The sequence below is a fragment of the Gracilinanus agilis genome, chromosome 5 (assembly GCF_016433145.1).
Source record: "Gracilinanus agilis isolate LMUSP501 chromosome 5, AgileGrace, whole genome shotgun sequence".
In the NCBI taxonomy this organism is placed as follows: domain Eukaryota; kingdom Metazoa; phylum Chordata; class Mammalia; order Didelphimorphia; family Didelphidae; genus Gracilinanus; species Gracilinanus agilis.
The window spans coordinates 55,206,072-55,226,508 of record NC_058134.1 but is presented as its reverse complement, the minus strand read 5'-3'; the positions used below and the strand labels follow the sequence as shown (position 1 = coordinate 55,226,508).

Genomic DNA, 20,437 nt, shown 5'->3' with positions numbered 1-20,437 from the left:
CAGTTATCACATCACCATTAGCTGTTAAACATGAAATATTTAGTTAACAATAATGTTAAAAATAAGAATAGTTATAACACTTGGTTAATCAATAAGGAAATGTAGTAATAACCAAGATATCTAGTTCACTCATGAAACTGGGTTACATTTTACCTTCAGTTCATACAGTAAACATGGAAGAAAATGGGAATCGGCTTGTAGAAACCTGGCAAAGAGGTATATGAGTGATAAAAACATGTGTTTGTAGCAGCTCACAACTCTAGATGGAGGCTTTGATGTCCCTCTCTGGTCCCTTTAGAAATAATCTACGCCAGGCAGCTAGGTGGTGCAGTGGACAGAGTGCCAGATCTAGAAGTCAGGAAGAAATACTCTACCCTACACAAAACTGCTTTTCTAATATTTGCTCCCATTTTGGTTTTCACTGCTCCTCTTCTAGGCAAATTCACTGCTCTTCTGTTCTCAAACTGATGCTCTTTTAACTCTTAATTATCCTTAACAACGGCCTGAGAACACTTCAATTATCTTTGTTGGGTTTTTTCCAGTTATGTCTGACTCTTTGGGGTTTTCTTGGAAAGGATACTGGAGTGGTTGGCCATTTCCTTCTCCATCTCATTTTATAGATGAAAAACTGAGACAAATAAGATTAAGTGACTTTACACAAGGTCAGAGAGCTAGTTAAGTGTCTGAGGCTGAATTTGAACTCATTAAGATGAATCCCTCCTGATTTGAAGCCCAGTACTCTATCTACTGCACCACCAAGCTGCCCCATATATTTTAATCATAGTGGTGAATAATTCCATATGCCTGGGCAACACAAACAAGCCCAGCCAGCTCTTCACTCCGTGGGATTCTGCTCTGTCTAGCAACCTCTCACATTCTTTTTATAATAAAGCAGACGTCACAGGAAAACTCTTCAGGTTGTCTTTTTGGACAATGTAGACAGGACCAAATAGCAATTCCCTGAAAAAGATTTTGTGTTATTTGATCATTTTAAGGATTCTCCTTATCACAATGCAGATGCAAAGCTCATTTTCCCTCTCTTTCTCCCTCTCAAACTGAAAAAGGTATTACAGAACAAGCAGGCAGCCTTGAGAGGTTTCACTTCTCTCAAGTTGTAGATGACACCAAAGGGAAATCATCTTTTCCAATGAACTGCTAATTGTTCTAGCCCAGTGATTCCCAAAGTGGATGCCACCACCCCCTGGTGGGTGCTGCAGCAATCCAGGGAGGTGGTGATGGCCACAGGTGCATTTGGGGGCGGTGATAGTATGTGACAGTAGGCGCTAAGTAATATTTTTTCTGGAAAGGGGGCAGTAGGGCAAAAAAGTTTGGGAACCACTGTTCTAGCCTATTCTCAAGTCAATCCATGAAGCAATGACTCTTCCATTCATCAGTCTCTTTGCATAGCAGTTGAAGCTTTCTTATCTGAACTGACTCTCCTGCAGATTTCTTAACAGCATAGCTCCTTCAGAAGATTTTTCCCCCACTGCTCTCAGTGCCTCAAATCAGAGACCACTGGTGGTCTGTGACCCATTTTCTCTTATACTTAGCAGTTATATAGCATTTTAAGGTTTTCATAGCACTTTACAAATATTATCTCATTTTTCCACATCCTAATCTACTTGAGGTAGATGTTAATCTTAGTACCATTTTATAGATGAAGAAATAGAGGCAGATCGAAGTTAAGTGACTTGGTCAGGGTCACAAGTTATTAATTGTTTAAGGCTGGATTTAAATTCATCTTCCTGACTCCAGGATCCTTCCTCTATACACTATGCTACTTAACTGCCATGTAGGAGGTAAAACTCTTTGAATCCACATTTCATGGATATTGGATATTTCATGAATTTCAGGTTATGAACCCAGTGAGCCTTAACCTTTCTCTAATATCCAAGTGTTTATTTCATTTATCTATTTTTCAGTTTTAGCTTTTCAAGCTCTAAAAAGAATGATATGAAAATAAACTTAGACCATGATGACCTGCAATCTCAGAAATCTAATAAATATACTCACCTGAGAAGTAGTTTTCTATCTACTCCTCCAAACAAACTGTCTCTCTTCACATTTTATCAATTCAATTCTTTTTCTTCGCACATGGTTTTCTTTTCAGTTTTTCATTCATGACTGTTCAATTTCCACTATTTTTGTCAACCAAACTATTTCTATACAAAAGAATCCATGCTTTACATCTTTAACAAGTTGATTTTATCCTTTTTATTAACACAGGAACACTTTTTTCTACCCCCTTTTGTTAGCCAATCAATTTACATAAAGAAAAAAACATGTTATATAAAAGTCTCATTGAAAACCTTAAATTATTATATAAAACATCAATTATTTTTATTCATTTTGTTCTTTCAACAAATTTATTGGGCATATACTTGAACTTGAGTATCACGTTAGGAACTTTGAGAGCAAAGCGTCTTTTGGAAAATGATGAATATAACTATATTCAAAGAACAAGCTTTACTTAAAACAGCTTCAAACTCAAATGGATTTGTGATCCCATTGAATAAGAAGTTCCTTCAAAATATGCAGACTACAATCCATCCAGGTCAGCCCTTCTTGAGCAACTCTTGCCCATGTTCTCCCCTAAGTTCATCACAAAGGGTTTACCCTACATGGAGATGCTTCCCTCAACATTGGGAGGCTGCTAGGGAAGCACTCTGAATATTTTTTATCCCTAACTTGTATTGTGACCATTCCATCTTCTTTTTCTATTATATGTAACATATATGAGAAATATACATATGTACATATATATGTGTGTGTACACACATATTTGTTGTTGTTTGGCTCAGTTATGTTTAACTCTTTGTGATCCCATCAATCATATCATGCCACGCCTTTATATCTTATCTGCTGAAGTCTGTTGAAGCTCATGCTTGTCACTTCCATGACACTATCAATCCATCTCATCCTCTGCCACCCCTTCTCTTTTTTGCCTTTAATCTTTCCCAGTATCAGAGCCTTTTCTTATAAATCCTGTCTTCTCATTATGTGACCAAAGTATTTAAGCTTAAGCTTCAGAATTTGACCTTCCAATGAATAATTTGAATTGATTTCTTTAATTTTGAATGCATATATACATGTGCATTTATATATCTTCAATAACATCTTACATTTCTGTTCTTCATTGAAGTTTCTCAATGACTTTACATGACAGCCTATTCATGTCCAACATGTACCTTTCCATTGCCTGCTGTGATATCCATTTTTAATTCTGTTAGATTGTTATATTCCACATCCTGCTGCTATGTGGCAATACTGGTATAATGTTGATGCTTTGGGCTTGTATTTACATGGGAAGCTTGAGGTCATTAAATGAACTTTGCAATTTGATCTTACATGCTACCTTTTGTTAAATCTGGTCCCAGCTCATTGTTGTACTCTGCTGTTCCACATAGACATACTGTATAAAATGATTTAAATCCTTCTCTAATTTTTTTTTTACTTACACAGACCGTATCTGGCTCTATTTTTCTAAAGCTAAGTCATTCATTGATAATAAGGTTTCAGTTTATTAAGAGTACCAAGACAGAAATAACACATAGCATGAACTTTACTTAGTGGCACCTGAGTCAAGAGTCAGAGTTATAACTAGGTCCAGGCAACCAAAGATTTGTTCCAGGATGCTCAAAACTAGAGTGATAATCCCACTCTATTCCTTCAGCAGTAGCAACAACTGAGCTCAACATTTAGTTTGCAAGAATGATTATCTAAAACAGGAAGCAGTATATCCACCCCTAGAGAAAGAACTGATGTAATAGTTACATAGCTAGATAGCTAGATAGCTAGATAGATGGATGGATGGATAATACAACTTTTGGTTAAATGATGCTTCCTCTAGTAGGGAGGAGAGAGAGGTAGGGAGATACTTGGAAATTTTAATATAACAAACAAATAAATTTAAAAAGTACAAAAGTAAAGTAGGAAGCAAAAGAGTTCTTCCCCAAAGTTAGACCCCTCCCTTCTCTCTTATTAGCGACCTCCCTAATAGTGTCCTGAAGTCTCTGTCATATCTTCATAAGTCCTTATGTTACAAAGACTGATGATCTCTCCTTCCCCATACTGGTTCTGACAGATATTCTTGGCATTCCCAATCATGTGAACTACTTTATTCTTTGTCTTACTTCTCTTTTTTCTTACTCCTCTTTCTTTAACTTTATTTCTTCTATGCTTTTCAGAATTATAAATTTAGAGTTGGAAGGTACCTTAGAGGCAGAGATATGCTGGAGTCAGCCTCAAGCAGCAAGCTGATTGCTAATTTTTCAGTGAACATTTATATTCCAGGAATTGGCAAATTCTATAAACTAGGACTTAAATGATTGTCCAGATTCATGATATTGATGGAGAAAATGTTAATAATACAGATTAAACTTTAAAGTGTCATGTATTCACCCTCCTGAGAGTTGGTCGTTAAACATGTACTTGCTTAAAGGCCATCTTGTCCAACCTTCTCACCTTATAGGTGAAGAAAATGAGGCTCAGAAGGATTAAGTGACTTGTCCAAGGACCCAGACATAGTAAATGAGTAAGGTGGTCACTTATTCATTCAATTGTTCCATCAACAAACATTATTTAGCACCTATTCTACATAATTAATTGTGCTATACTGTTCAGGATGCAGAAATGAATAACAAGAGTTCTTTGCACCCCTCTCCTCCAGCACTGCTTCTTTTTGCTGGTGGCATTCAGGTATATCACTTATTCCATTACTTCTAGGCAAAATAAGGCTCATTAATCATTAATTGGACATTAGAGAGGGTCAATGGAAAGAAATTACCAGCAGTAACTAAGCACTGAGATCAAATAACAAGAATTACCTACCATGGGACCTGAAGTATACAAAGATTATCAGATAGTAATGTCCTCTCTAATGTCTCTCTTTTAGGCAATATAGAGAAGTATGTTAATGCTGCATTCCTTAACAGAATAGATTCCCCCCCCCCCTTTTTTATCACTTCCCCTAGCAGGCTACCCATGTTAGCGACTAGATTTTAAGTATAGACTTAATTCCTCTCTCAAAAGAAATTACCTTTTACTTATTCATACTATCTTTTTCTGTGGGGCAGCTGGTGATACAGTGGATAGTGCTAAGCCTGGAATCAGAAAGACTAATCTTCCTGAATTAAAATCTGGTCGAAGACACTAGCTAAATGGCCCTGGGCAGATCATTTAACTCATTTTGCCTCAGTTTCCTCAGCTTTAAAATGAGCTGGAGAAGGAAATGGTAAAATACTCTAGTATTTCTGCCAAGAAAATCTCAAATAGGGTAATGAAGAATCAGACATGATGGAAACAACTGATTACAATTCTTTGTGTTGTTTCTCCACAGTAGAATGTGAATTCCTTGAGAACAGGACTGCCTTTCTTTTCTCTTTGTATTTCTTGGATTTAGCACAGTGCTTTCCACATAGTAAATATTTGATAATTTTTAATTATTCATTTATAATATGTTTTATATAAAATATATTGGTTCATATTGTCATACTCTATGGAATATAAGCTTTTCGGGTGGGGCAGGAATGTTTTTTTTTTCCCTTTGTATCGCCCAGATCCTAACATAGTGCTTGGCACATACTGAGTTTTAACAGAAGCTTACTGATTGATAGATAAAATATCTTTTTTTCTGGCACTATGTCAACATGATGTTTAGTCAATTAGTCATGTCTGACCTTTGTGGCCCCATTTAGGATTTTCTTGGCAGAGATTTAGAGTGGTTTGCCATTAGCAGTTCACTTTTGTCTTTTATTACAGCCAGGAAATGGCATGAATCATTTGTTCTTCCCTTTTCTGAAGAGAAGAAAGCCATTTTCAAACATTTTTGAACAAAGTAGATTGTTCTTTACAGACTAAACTATCCCCATGTCCTGAGAGAAATAAGAACATATTTTCATTGCCTTTTGAATTTCTCATAGACTCTCCAGAATAGTTTGTTTATATCAGGAGAGTCAAATCTTTATGTCTTCAGAAGCAACACTGAGAGAGACACTTGTAGCTACATTTTTTTTTACAGTGATTCAGAGTTCATTTGTAAAAACAATGGTCTGTTTTCTGATGACATTCTGAAGGCTCCAAGGATGATAATGCATTAAGAGTTTAGAAACTGATGAACTTTCTTATAATTTACATAATGAAAGCAATTAAATTTAAAAAATACTGAAAGATTTTACACTAATAAACTATAAGTCCTGAGGACAGATGGATCACATCTTTTACCTCCTGCCAAAGAGGAGACAGACATAAAATTCAAAATGAGACATATATTGATAGAATTGCCAATGTGAGAATTTATTTTTGGGGGTTGTAAATGTTTGTTTTAGAGGTTTTGATTGTGTCTTTTTAAAAATCATACAGTGATGAGGCAGTGGGAGGGAAAGATAATAAATACATTTTATTTAATTATAATAATATATAATACATTATATATATATAATAAAATAGACCAATTTACTACAACTCTGTTCAAAATAATGCATGCTTTTTTGTTTTTATAACCTATAAATAATAAAAGTTTATGGAAACATACTCATTTTTTTCTTTGTCATGCAAAGCTCTTTACATATGTTTTCTCATTTGATCTTTATAGCAACCCTATAAGTTAGTTGTGATTATCCCTATTTTACAAGTGGAGAAACTAAGTCTGAGACAGTTTAAGTGACTTGCTCAAGAATACAGAGCTAAGCTGTGTCTTTAGCAGGATTTGAACTCATTTTATTTTTTTTTTTAACCTTTACCTTCTGTCTTAGAATCAATACCATGTTAGGCAATGAGGGTTAAGTGACTTGCCCAGGGTCACATAGCTAGGAAGTGTCTGAGGCCAGATTTGAACCCAGGACCTCTCATCTCTACACCTGACTCTCAATCCACTGAGCCACCCAGTTGCCCCCTCAAGTCTTCTTGATGCTCCATCCAGCCACCTAATTGCCACTATTATTATTTGTAAACCATGGTAGTTACTGGGACTACTATGTTTCCTATACATTTATCTACTTTGCCCAATATGTAAAGAATCTCACTACCATTGAAAAGCCAGAACATTTTCCTTGAGGAAAGGACGATCCATTTTTTTTTTTTAATGCAGAGGGGAGAATGAAGCATAGGTCGCTGAGAGCTTTAGAAGAGTGAGCATGTCTCTTTTTGAGGAAAATACATAGCCTGTGACTTTCTGTCCCTTATTCCTAGTGAAGGGCTAAGGAGTATCATTTAGTTGAGAAAATACAACTCAGTGCACCAGTGGGATGGACCTGTGAGTTGGTGTGTCAATGGTGGTTGAAAGAGTTAGAACATTGATATCGTGCTCTGCATACACTAGACACTTAATAATATTTGACATAAATTGACTAGATTAGGAAGCCCCACCCCCAGCTCTTTTCTCATTCCCCTTTTGGAGGATACAGATCTCCTGATGGATGGAGAGGAAACACTGGCTTTAGGAATCCTTCTGCAAGGAAGCAGGAGGCTAGGAAATAAGAAATTGTGAGTTCCCTGAAGGCAAGGCCTGGCTATTTTCCTTTCTTTGTATCTCCAGCGCTAAACACAGTGCCTGGCATCCAGCGAGGGCTTAATAAGTGCTTGCTGACTGCTATAATTTTAGAATCATTGCTATGAAAAGTTCTTTAGTAATCTAAGCTGTGAATGATTCCAAGCGCAGTATCATCACTGAAAATCTGAGCAGGAAAAACTCTTGTAAGTCCCAAGACGATAATATCGACTCTTGGTTCTAACAGGAATCACCTGGCATAAGAATTATATCTTTGTAACATTCTTTTACAGACATCATTTTATTTTATCATTCCAGAGAAGTCAGTTGAGCTGCCTTTCACAAATGGGGAAATGTATATTTAAACCAAGAGGTGAAGTAACTTTGACAAGGTTACAGTTAGACAAGAGCAGAGCTGGAATGAGCAGAGTGTCCTGCCAGCCAGTTGAAGCATTCTTTCTTCTAAAATTGATTTTGATGAAATGATCTTTTAGCACCTGCATTTGTTCAAGAGTGCCAATGTGTGCCTTCTTGTGGGAAAAGGAGGTTTTTGGAGGCAAGCAAAGGAGTGATTAGTTTTCTATTCCATTTTTATCTCTTAGGTTCCCAGATTCAAAAGAGATTTCAAGGAGTTAGTCTAGACCAGTGGTTCCCAAACTTTTTTGGCCTACCGCCCCCTTTCCAGAAAAAATATTACTCAGGCCCCTGGAAATTATTTTTTTAAATTTTAATAGCAATTAATAGGAAAGATAAATGCACTTGTGGCCATCACCACTAACCTGGATCACTGCAGTACCCACCAGGGAGCAGTAGTGCCCACTTTGGGAATCACTGATCTAGACCATTGCCTCTAACCAAAATCTCTGTATCACCTATGAGATCTTGTTTTCTAATCTGAAAGACTGTCAGAGATTGGGCTAAAACAAAGTAGTTTGTCAGTGGGAATAGATTCCAATCATTTTATGGTTAAGAATTTATCCACAACCTCTAATTGAAATCTCCCTTTAAAATGCCAATGAAGGAGTTAAAAACTTAACCAATGATTACTTTTCTTACTCATTAGTCATTTTGAACCTTATCAGTTCATCATCTGCAACTGGTCTTCCTGCCTCAAATCTCTTACCATTTACAAAGCTGCTATAAAGTGATTTTCTTAAAGCAACATGATCATGTCAGTCTCCTACTCAAAAGACTCCAGTGGCTCCCTATTGCATCTAGAATCAGTCAATTAGTCAAATATAAAATTCTGCTTGGTATTTAAAGCTTTTCACAACCTGGCCCCAACCTACCTTTCCAGCCTCATTTCACATTATTTCCCTTCTTTCAATCCACAGTCCAGTCAAACTGGTCTTTTAGTTGTTTCTCTCACATGACAGATACTCTTATTTCCGTGACTTTGCTCAGATTGTTCCCTATTCATTCACTGCTAACCTGACTCAGAATCTCTAGTTTCTTTCAAAACTCATCCATCACTTCCTAAATGAAGCATTTCCTGATTCCTGTAAAAGTAGTGTATTCTCGTCCCTCTCCACCCAGTACTGCCATTATTTATTCTGCTCATTGGTCAGTCTCCCTAATATATACATACACATATGTATATATGTATATATTCACCTATTCATGTGTATAGGTGAATATAAGTACATATACATTCTGTATGGTGAGTGTAAGCAGGACAGGCAGATAGAGAGCTGCCTCTGGAGCCAGGAGGATCCTAAGTTCAAGTTCTACCTAGACCATATGTTGTCCACGTGACCCTGAGCCAGAAACTTAACTTCTCAGTATCCTCAGAAACTTTTGAAGAACGTAAGTCATAAAGTAGGTGCTGGTCACCATTGGAAGAAGTTCCTCACTGGGAGCTCCCTACATTGATGAAATCATTGTTGTTTTTCAGTCATTTTGGTCGTGTTCAACTCTTCATGATCCTAGTTGGGGCTTTCTCGGCAAAGATACTGAAGANATATAATACATTATATATATATAATAAAATAGACCAATTTACTACAACTCTGTTCAAAATAATGCATGCTTTTTTGTTTTTATAACCTATAAATAATAAAAGTTTATGGAAACATACTCATTTTTTTCTTTGTCATGCAAAGCTCTTTACATATGTTTTCTCATTTGATCTTTATAGCAACCCTATAAGTTAGTTGTGATTATCCCTATTTTACAAGTGGAGAAACTAAGTCTGAGACAGTTTAAGTGACTTGCTCAAGAATACAGAGCTAAGCTGTGTCTTTAGCAGGATTTGAACTCATTTTATTTTTTTTTTTAACCTTTACCTTCTGTCTTAGAATCAATACCATGTTAGGCAATGAGGGTTAAGTGACTTGCCCAGGGTCACATAGCTAGGAAGTGTCTGAGGCCAGATTTGAACCCAGGACCTCTCATCTCTACACCTGACTCTCAATCCACTGAGCCACCCAGTTGCCCCCTCAAGTCTTCTTGATGCTCCATCCAGCCACCTAATTGCCACTATTATTATTTGTAAACCATGGTAGTTACTGGGACTACTATGTTTCCTATACATTTATCTACTTTGCCCAATATGTAAAGAATCTCACTACCATTGAAAAGCCAGAACATTTTCCTTGAGGAAAGGACGATCCATTTTTTTTTTTTAATGCAGAGGGGAGAATGAAGCATAGGTCGCTGAGAGCTTTAGAAGAGTGAGCATGTCTCTTTTTGAGGAAAATACATAGCCTGTGACTTTCTGTCCCTTATTCCTAGTGAAGGGCTAAGGAGTATCATTTAGTTGAGAAAATACAACTCAGTGCACCAGTGGGATGGACCTGTGAGTTGGTGTGTCAATGGTGGTTGAAAGAGTTAGAACATTGATATCGTGCTCTGCATACACTAGACACTTAATAATATTTGACATAAATTGACTAGATTAGGAAGCCCCACCCCCAGCTCTTTTCTCATTCCCCTTTTGGAGGATACAGATCTCCTGATGGATGGAGAGGAAACACTGGCTTTAGGAATCCTTCTGCAAGGAAGCAGGAGGCTAGGAAATAAGAAATTGTGAGTTCCCTGAAGGCAAGGCCTGGCTATTTTCCTTTCTTTGTATCTCCAGCGCTAAACACAGTGCCTGGCATCCAGCGAGGGCTTAATAAGTGCTTGCTGACTGCTATAATTTTAGAATCATTGCTATGAAAAGTTCTTTAGTAATCTAAGCTGTGAATGATTCCAAGCGCAGTATCATCACTGAAAATCTGAGCAGGAAAAACTCTTGTAAGTCCCAAGACGATAATATCGACTCTTGGTTCTAACAGGAATCACCTGGCATAAGAATTATATCTTTGTAACATTCTTTTACAGACATCATTTTATTTTATCATTCCAGAGAAGTCAGTTGAGCTGCCTTTCACAAATGGGGAAATGTATATTTAAACCAAGAGGTGAAGTAACTTTGACAAGGTTACAGTTAGACAAGAGCAGAGCTGGAATGAGCAGAGTGTCCTGCCAGCCAGTTGAAGCATTCTTTCTTCTAAAATTGATTTTGATGAAATGATCTTTTAGCACCTGCATTTGTTCAAGAGTGCCAATGTGTGCCTTCTTGTGGGAAAAGGAGGTTTTTGGAGGCAAGCAAAGGAGTGATTAGTTTTCTATTCCATTTTTATCTCTTAGGTTCCCAGATTCAAAAGAGATTTCAAGGAGTTAGTCTAGACCAGTGGTTCCCAAACTTTTTTGGCCTACCGCCCCCTTTCCAGAAAAAATATTACTCAGGCCCCTGGAAATTATTTTTTTAAATTTTAATAGCAATTAATAGGAAAGATAAATGCACTTGTGGCCATCACCACTAACCTGGATCACTGCAGTACCCACCAGGGAGCAGTAGTGCCCACTTTGGGAATCACTGATCTAGACCATTGCCTCTAACCAAAATCTCTGTATCACCTATGAGATCTTGTTTTCTAATCTGAAAGACTGTCAGAGATTGGGCTAAAACAAAGTAGTTTGTCAGTGGGAATAGACTCCAATAATTTTATGGTTAAGAATTTATCCACAACCTCTAATTGAAATCTCCCTTTAAAATGCCAATGAAGGAGTTAAAAACTTAACCAATGATTACTTTTCTTACTCATTAGTCATTTTGAACCTTATCAGTTCATCATCTGCAACTGGTCTTCCTGCCTCAAATCTCTTACCATTTACAAAGCTGCTATAAAGTGATTTTCTTAAAGCAACATGATCATGTCAGTCTCCTACTCAAAAGACTCCAGTGGCTCCCTATTGCATCTAGAATCAGTCAATTAGTCAAATATAAAATTCTGCTTGGTATTTAAAGCTTTTCACAACCTGGCCCCAACCTACCTTTCCAGCCTCATTTCACATTATTTCCCTTCTTTCAATCCACAGTCCAGTCAAACTGGTCTTTTAGTTGTTTCTCTCACATGACAGATACTCTTATTTCCGTGACTTTGCTCAGATTGTTCCCTATTCATTCACTGCTAACCTGACTCAGAATCTCTAGTTTCTTTCAAAACTCATCCATCACTTCCTAAATGAAGCATTTCCTGATTCCTGTAAAAGTAGTGTATTCTCGTCCCTCTCCACCCAGTACTGCCATTATTTATTCTGCTCATTGGTCAGTCTCCCTAATATATACATACACATATGTATATATGTATATATTCACCTATTCATGTGTATAGGTGAATATAAGTACATATACATTCTGTATGGTGAGTGTAAGCAGGACAGGCAGATAGAGAGCTGCCTCTGGAGCCAGGAGGATCCTAAGTTCAAGTTCTACCTAGACCATATGTTGTCCACGTGACCCTGAGCCAGAAACTTAACTTCTCAGTATCCTCAGAAACTTTTGAAGAACGTAAGTCATAAAGTAGGTGCTGGTCACCATTGGAAGAAGTTCCTCACTGGGAGCTCCCTACATTGATGAAATCATTGTTGTTTTTCAGTCATTTTGGTCGTGTTCAACTCTTCATGATCCTAGTTGGGGCTTTCTCGGCAAAGATACTGAAGAAATTTGCCATTTCCTTCTGCAGCTCATGTTAAAGCTGAGGAAACTGAGGGAAATAGGGTTAAGTGGCTTGCCCAGGGTCTCACGGCTGGTGTCTGAGCCCAGATTTGAACTCAGGAAAATGAGGCTTCCTAACTCCAGGGCTGGCACTCTATGCACTATGGTACCATCTAGCTGCTCAATGAAATCATATGTTATATACTTATAGAACACAAGCTCCTTGGGGGTAAGAATGATTTCATTGTTATCGTTATATCCCAAGAACTTAGAACAGTGTGTGAATATGCATATCTGTATGTGTATATATGTATATGCATATACACACTACATATACACATGCATATATAAATATATGTATTTGGTATTTGTCATATATGTATTCTCATTGATTAAGTGACTGAACTGTCCTATTAAAAATGAATTTAGGGGGCAGCTGGGTAGCTCAGTGGATTGAGAGTCAGGCCTAGAGGTGGGAGGTCCTGGGTTCAAATCTGGCCTCAGACACTTCCCAGCTGTGTGACCCTGGGCAAGTCACTTAACTCCCATTGCCTACCCTTACCACTCTTCCACCTAGGAGCCAATGCACAGAAGTTAAGAGTTTAAAAAAAATTAATTTGCTTCTAAATGTCTAAATTTTAAATAATTTTAATTCATAGGTTTTTAACCTCATTTCCTCCAACATTCAAATATAAAGTCCTAGTAAAGAAAGGAAGAAAGATTAAGTTTTTTTAAATCACCTAATTTTTATTAGATTATTATTAATCACCTAACATTTATTAGATCTGCAGGAAGGAAGAAAAGTTAAATAAAGAAAATTTCATAACTGATTAGAAAACAACTAACCAGCTCTTCCTAGCCTTACTGCCAAAGTATAAAGAGAGCTCAATTGTCTGCATTCTACCTTCTCTGATGATCACCAGTAATTTTTCTGGAAGCATTGCAGTTGAACTGACGACTATCCAGAAAAACTGGCCGTGACTTACATCTCAATTTACTCAAGGGCATTTACTGGTTCTGGGCCCCAAAGGGGTTTTGTGTTTCTCAGTGCTAAAGACCTCATTTCCTGCTAGTTGATTTGTTTTCCTCTATAAAACTTCTGGAAAGTATTTAGTGCCACATCTCTCCTTTCCAAGGGATCCTTTGAATGTGAGACATTTTTCTGTTCTGATGTAATTGGATAATGAATTAAAAAAAACAAAACACCTCTTTTGTGTCTAGACAGACATTCTCTCTCTCTCTCTCAGTCTCTCTCTCTCTCTCTCTCTCTCTCTCTCTCTCTCTCTCTCTCTCTCTCTCTCTCTNTCTCTCTCTCTCTCTCTCTCTCTCTCTCTCTCTCTCTCTCTCTCTCTCTCACACACACACACACACACACACACACACACACACTTATTTAATTGGCCTGCATCTTGGATTGTGCCTATTATCTTAAGTGAATGAATCACAGTGAGGCTTTGAGTGGATAATGGGCCCTAGATATATACTCTTTGGAGAAGGTTTCTATAAATGCTTCAGTTTTATCCAAATCCCCTTTGGAGTACTGGATGCCTGGTAGAGAGAGGAGAGGGAAGAGGTACAGAGAGGAATACTTACAGAGAGCAGAGGAGCAGCCTGGACAAGTGCTAAAGACAATTTTGGCTACCTCACAGTCTTATTCAAGGATGGATCCTAGTGAAAAACCTCTTTTTAGCTTTTCCTTCAAGGAAAAGGGATAGATAATTTTTAAAAATTGATCCTTGAAATGAATCCACTTCATTCTACTTCTTTCCCTGAGGGTTGGCATTTCAAAATCACCTGATCTCTGACCTTTAAGTGATTTGATTGAATAAAACAAATATTAAATGTGTAAAGAAAGGTGTCTATATCTCCTTACTTTTTATTTTCCTGAACCTTTTGCAATTTGGCCTCTGCTCCCACACCTTTCCTGAAACTGCATCCTTACTGCCAAATCCTATGGCTTTTTATCAGATCTCATCTTCCTTGACCTCTGTACAACATTGGATTCGGTCACCACCACCTCTGTACTGTGTTTGGCATGAAACCCTGTCCTACTACCAGATTACTACTCTTGCAGACTTAAGCAAATTCCCTTATCTGTTAAATAAATGGGTTAAACTGGATGATCTCTAAGGTTAATTCAGGTTCTAAATAATTTCTGATCTTTTGGTGCTTTTAGAGGCCCCACAGCATAGAAAAACCAACCTTAGAGCCAAGAAGTTGAATTCAGACCTATCTCTGATCCATATGAGCTATTTGACCTTAGATCTCATGGTATTCTTAGGCAATTGTCTGAGACAGAAAAGGAGGTGCTGAAGTGCACTGGCAGAGGAAATTTCCTCATCCTAGAGTTCTCTTTGTCAAAGAATGATAGCTTCAGTCTCTAGTCTATCCCAATGGTGAATCAATGGATGATCCTGATCACATCTGTCTGGCATTCCTCCTACCTCTGCTTCTTTTTTCTGGTTCCTCCAGCCTCTTTTCAACCCCTTAAAAGAGGAATTTCCCAAGGCTTCGTCCTTGGCCCTATTTCTTTCCTCCCTATACAACTTCTTTCAACACTGACAACTTCATTCACTCTTACTTCAGTGCAGATGACTACAAATCTCGAACTCTGGCCTTGGTTTTGAGTGTGATATTTGCTAGTCCCACTCCATCAGGAGATTTCTATCTGAATGTCCTGCTGGCACTGACAACTCAAAATATCTAATGCTGAAATAATTTCTCTTCCTTCTTCTGACTTCATTATTTAGGCCAGTTCATTCAGCCTCCTAAATGGAAACATAACCATTACCTCTGCTCCTGTCTGACTCCCTTGTCCTTCCTATCCAACTGGTTAGTAAATCCTGTTGACTCTTTCTTCACAAGTTCTGACTTACCTGTTGTAAATGCAAATTTTTTCACAAAAGCTTTCTCTTCTCACTCCCTGCTCTCCTCAGTCAGGAAGAACTTCTTCCTTCTAGAACTCCCACAAATCATCTTATTATGCCCCACTCTACTACAGACACAGAAACAAAGCATTTAAAGATAAAAGGGATCTTAGAGATAATCTAATCCAATGGATCCTTTTACAAGAATCTGAAGCCAGGGACAGGAAGAGACTTGTCCAAGGTCACACAAATAGTGAGTGGCAAAGATGGGATTAAAACTCAGATATTCTAACCTCAAATTCCTTGGCTTTTCCATACCTCCACTTATTATTTAATTCTTTTAAATTTATAGTTATCAGTGTAAGTTTCATATTCCCCCTGCTAGAGTATAAGTCTCATGAGGGCATGATGTCTTATTTAAACTTTGTATTTTCTCTGACAACAAGCATATTACTCTCTACATAACAGGCCCTTAATAAATATTTGTTGAATTGAACTAAAAGTTGCCCAATAGAAATAGGAAGATTTATCAAAAGGAAGGAAAGAAACCTTGTGTTTTACATCTTCTTGTTAAAATTGAAACTCAACATTTTAAACTCCATTTTGAAGAAGTTCCCAGGCCAGCCATTCTTCATGCCTCTCCTATCTCAACTGGCTGACTGTCAGTCTTCACCACAATTCCTCAGATGTCTTCTCACCTTGGAAGAATCTCTTAGCCCTAAAGCATCCAGCTCTCATTGGTGTGTTCTTACTTGAAGAATGAATGACCAAACCATTCTGGAAGGCAATTTGGAATTATGGCCAAAGGGCTTTAAAAGAATGCATACCCTTTGGCCCAGCAATACAACTACTAAGTTTGAACCCCAAAGAGATTGTACAAAAATATTCATAGCTTCCCTCTTTGTGGTGGCAAAAAACTGGAAAATGAGGGGGTGCTCCTCGATTGAGGAATGGCTAAATAAATTGTGGTATCTGATAGTGATGGAATACTATTGTGCTCTAAGGAATGATGAACTAGAGGATTTCTACATGAACTGGAAGAACCTCCATGAACTGATGCAGAGTGAATTGAGTAGAACCAAGAGAACATTGTACACAGAAAGTGAAACATTGTGAAATAATCCAATGTAATGGACTTTATTACTAGTAGCAATGCAATGATCCAGGACAATCCCAAAGGACTTATGAGAAAGAATGCTATCCACATCTAGAGAAAGAACTGTGGGAGTAGAAATGCAGAAGAAAAACATATGACTAATCACTTTTTTATATGGGTATATGACTTGGGGTTTTGGTTTTAAAAGATTGTTCTATTGCAAAAATAAATAATATGGAAATAGGTATCAAGTGATAACATTTGTTTAACCCAGTGGGATTGCTTGTCAGCTCTGGGAGGGGAGAGGGAAAGAAAATGAATCATGGAAACATGGAAAATATAAAAAAAATAAAATTAAGATAATAAAACCTACTAAAAAATGGATGGCCAGTCATTCTTCAGTTCTCTTCTGCCTTTCCTCCTGATCCTCCAGATTTCACCACAGCTACCTTCTCTTCCCCAACTCCCTTTTATGGGTTGTCTTTCTCCATTTAAGTTTAAGCTTCTGAAGGGCAAGACCTCTCTTTTTGGTTGTATTCCCAGTATTTAGCAGTGTCTGGTTCATGGTAAACACTTGATATATGCTTCTTAAACTAACAATTGATAAGTTATTTAACATGGAAGAGGGCTTTTGCATTCTTTCACATGCCTAGGACACCAGTTTTATAGACTGCATTTAACACAATAATAAATTACTAACCTTCTATTGAATGATGAAAACTTTTGCCCCACTTTGCAAAATGGATAGATCCACTTCCTGCCCACGGAAAGCAAATCAGCTTAAAAATTGTGTCAGGTTGTTGGTATAAGCAGTTTACAACATTTTCTGTCCTATGGGAGATCGTTAAAATACATTAATTATCAAAGACACCACTAAAGGCATTTCGTTCAAGTATTCATTTGTTGCTGAACAAATCATCTTGTGTCTATCAGGTTTTATAAATATCTCCTATCAGCACTGACCTAGGTGCCATTCCCCACACAAGGCAGGTCAGCCCCATCCCCATTCTTTCCCATAGGCCAGTGATGGTGAACCTTTTAGAGATTGCATGCCATAGGTTTGCTAACATGACCATAGCCTATTGTTCCTTATGACTGGAATTCTCTTCTCCCCTCACTTCATCCTCTCAGATGCCTTCCTTTCCTTCAGGCTTAGAGCAAAGGAGACCTCTTATGGGAGGCTATTTCTGATTTCTCCAGCTGCTAGTCCCTCCTTCAAAATTCCTCCAGTTTATTTTGCTCTTACTTATGCTATATGTATCCAGCTTGTTTTCTCCAATAGAATGCAAACTTCAAAAAGGCAAGGGTTGGTTTAGTTTTTGTCTATGTATTTCCAGCAGATGGCAGTTAGGTGGCACCATAGTGCACACAGTGTGCTTGGATCTGGAATCTGGAAGAGCTCAGCTTAAATCTGGCCTCAGACACTAGATGTGTGACCACTGGCAAGTCACTTAACCTTCATTGGTCTCAGTTTTCCTCATCTGTAAAATGGGGATGATAATAGCCAGTATGTAACAGGATGTTATAAGGATCAAATGAGATATGTATAGAGGTCTTAGCATAGTGCTTGGCATTTGGTACATACTATATAACTGTTAACTATTATTGTTATTATTATCAGTGTACTGTAGACACTTAACTATGTATTGCTTATTGAGTAATACTATTAAAAAAAGAATCATCAGTATTTAAAGCAGAAGATGTCCTTAGGCATTCACCATTTTTTGTACCCCCAAATTTATTTGAAAGCAATAAATGAACCAGAGTATATATATATATATATATATATAAAATTTTTTAAGGCTATCTTTTTTTTCTTTCAATGAAATAATTACTAGATTAAGAGGCAAGAGGGACAATTTCAGTGGATTGAGAACCAGGCTTAGAGAAGGGAGGTCCTGAATTCAAATCTGACCTCAGACACTACCTGGCTATGTGACCCTCTCTCTATACTACACCCTGGGCAAGTCACTTAACTTCCATTGCCTAGCCCTTACCAATCTTCCGCCTTGGAACCAATGTACACTATTGATTCTAAGATGGAAGCTAAGTATTAAATAAATAAAAAATAAAAAGAGGCAGTGAAAAATGTTAGACTGGAAGTCAGGAGAGGGCTAGGTTGACTCTTGCCTTCAATATCTACTAGTTAATTGTGTGACGATGGTCAAATTACTTAACCCCAATGTGCCTCAGCATTTTCATCTGTAAAATGGAGATAGTACCTACAGACCCTACCTCAGGGTTGTTGTAAAGCTAAAATAAGATATATAAATGTTAGTAGTATTATGAATAATATTTATTAATAGTTATTATTTTATTGTTATTATCTCTTAGTGCTAAATGAGTTAATCAGATTTTGCAAGTTGGATTCATATTAAAGTTTAACCCAAATTTCTAAACTAAATATTTGAGTTTTCTAAACTGTGTCCTTTGGACCACAGAATAGTATTACTAGAAAAGGATAAAACAAAAAAGTAGATTTTTATCTGAGACTTGATGGAAGCCAAGAAAGTCAGGAGGTCAAGATGAAAAGAGTGAGACTTCTCTCTTTAAATCAGAAAATACTACTTTTATTTGTTAATTACATTTGAATTCTTCTACCAAGATTTAAAGAGAACCAGAGCTATTTGTTCTTGGGCTTAGTGGCTGCTCATTTCTATGGTTGTTGACCTGACACAGTAGTACATATATTAGGAGACACCAGTGTATCAATTCAATGCAATTCTGTAGAGATTTCATTATTCATTGTACGTATACATTGTGCATTATACATTGTACATATAACCCCAGAGCCTAGCACAGTGTCTGGTCCATAGAAAATGCTTAACGAAAACCAGTTAACTTATGGATTAACTCATCTAAATTCTGTACAGCGAATACTTACTAAGTACCTATTATATACCAGGCACTATGCTAGGTACTGAGTATATATTTTTTAATCCCTGTGCCCTTAAGGAGCTTAACATTCCACTAGAATAATATATCAATATGTCCAACAAACATTTTGGCAATCTTAGAGGATCAAATATAAACTTGTCTTTTTGGCCCTTAAAGACCTTCACAACCTGGCCTCAACCTACTTTTCCAGGCTTGTTATATGACTCACCTTCCCATTCTAGAGGGTTCAGTCAAACTTATTGTTTAACATACAAAGCACTTAATTTCCCAACCAAGTGTATTTGCATTGATAGACTGTACTCTCTCCTCATTTCTGCTTCTTAAAACACTTAATTTCCTCCAAGGCTGGACTCAAGAACCACCTTCTACATGATGCCTTCCCTGATTCCCCCTTACTAATGCCCTTTTCTGAAAAAATCAACTAATTTTTTAAGACCCTGAAAAGAGAGGAATTGAGAAATGGTCTACCCTCCTCCCTTCCCTACCATCTCCCAACCCCAACTCACAACACTGCTGATTTCCTTGCTGTGCCTTACAAAATGACACTCTATCTCCTGACTGGGCATTTCCACTTGCTGGCTCTAGGCCTGGAAGTCTCCCTCTTCTCATCCTGACCTCTCAACTTTCTTGGTTTTCATCAAATCTCAGATAAAAATTCCACTTTCAGCAAGTAGCCTTTCCTGATCCTTCTTAAAAAAAATACAACTCTTACCCTTCTGTCTTAGAATCTATATTGAGTACCGATTCCAAGGTAGAAGAGTGGAAAGGGTTAGGCAAGTGGGGCTAAGAGACTTGCCCAAGGCCACAGAGGTAGGAAGTGTCTTTGAGGCCATATAGAAACTCAGGATTTCCTGTCTTTGGATATGGCTTTCTATCCACTGAGCCAACCAGCTGCCCCTGTCTTGATCCTTCTTAATACTAGTGCCTCTCTTCTGTTGATTATTTCCAGCTCATCCTGTGCATATCTTATTTATATATAGTTGTTTGCATGCTCTCTCCCCCCATTAGACTATAAGCTCCCTTTTCCCTTTATCTCCACAGAGCTCAGCAAAGTGCCTGGTACATAACAGGCGTTCAGTAAATGATTGTTGACTTACTGACTATAC

The 20,437-nt window shown here is 37.5% G+C and overlaps 1 protein-coding gene across 1 annotated transcript in view; it reads right to left on the bottom strand.

Moving 5' to 3' along the window:
• Positions 1–20,437, bottom strand: part of OLAH (oleoyl-ACP hydrolase) — a 33,279-nt gene that overhangs the window by 9,317 nt on the left and 3,525 nt on the right. The window contains exon 2 of the mRNA XM_044678918.1: positions 17,134–17,264. Within this exon, the coding sequence (XP_044534853.1) occupies positions 17,134–17,264 (131 nt within the window). The remainder of the gene's footprint in view (positions 1–17,133; positions 17,265–20,437) is intronic.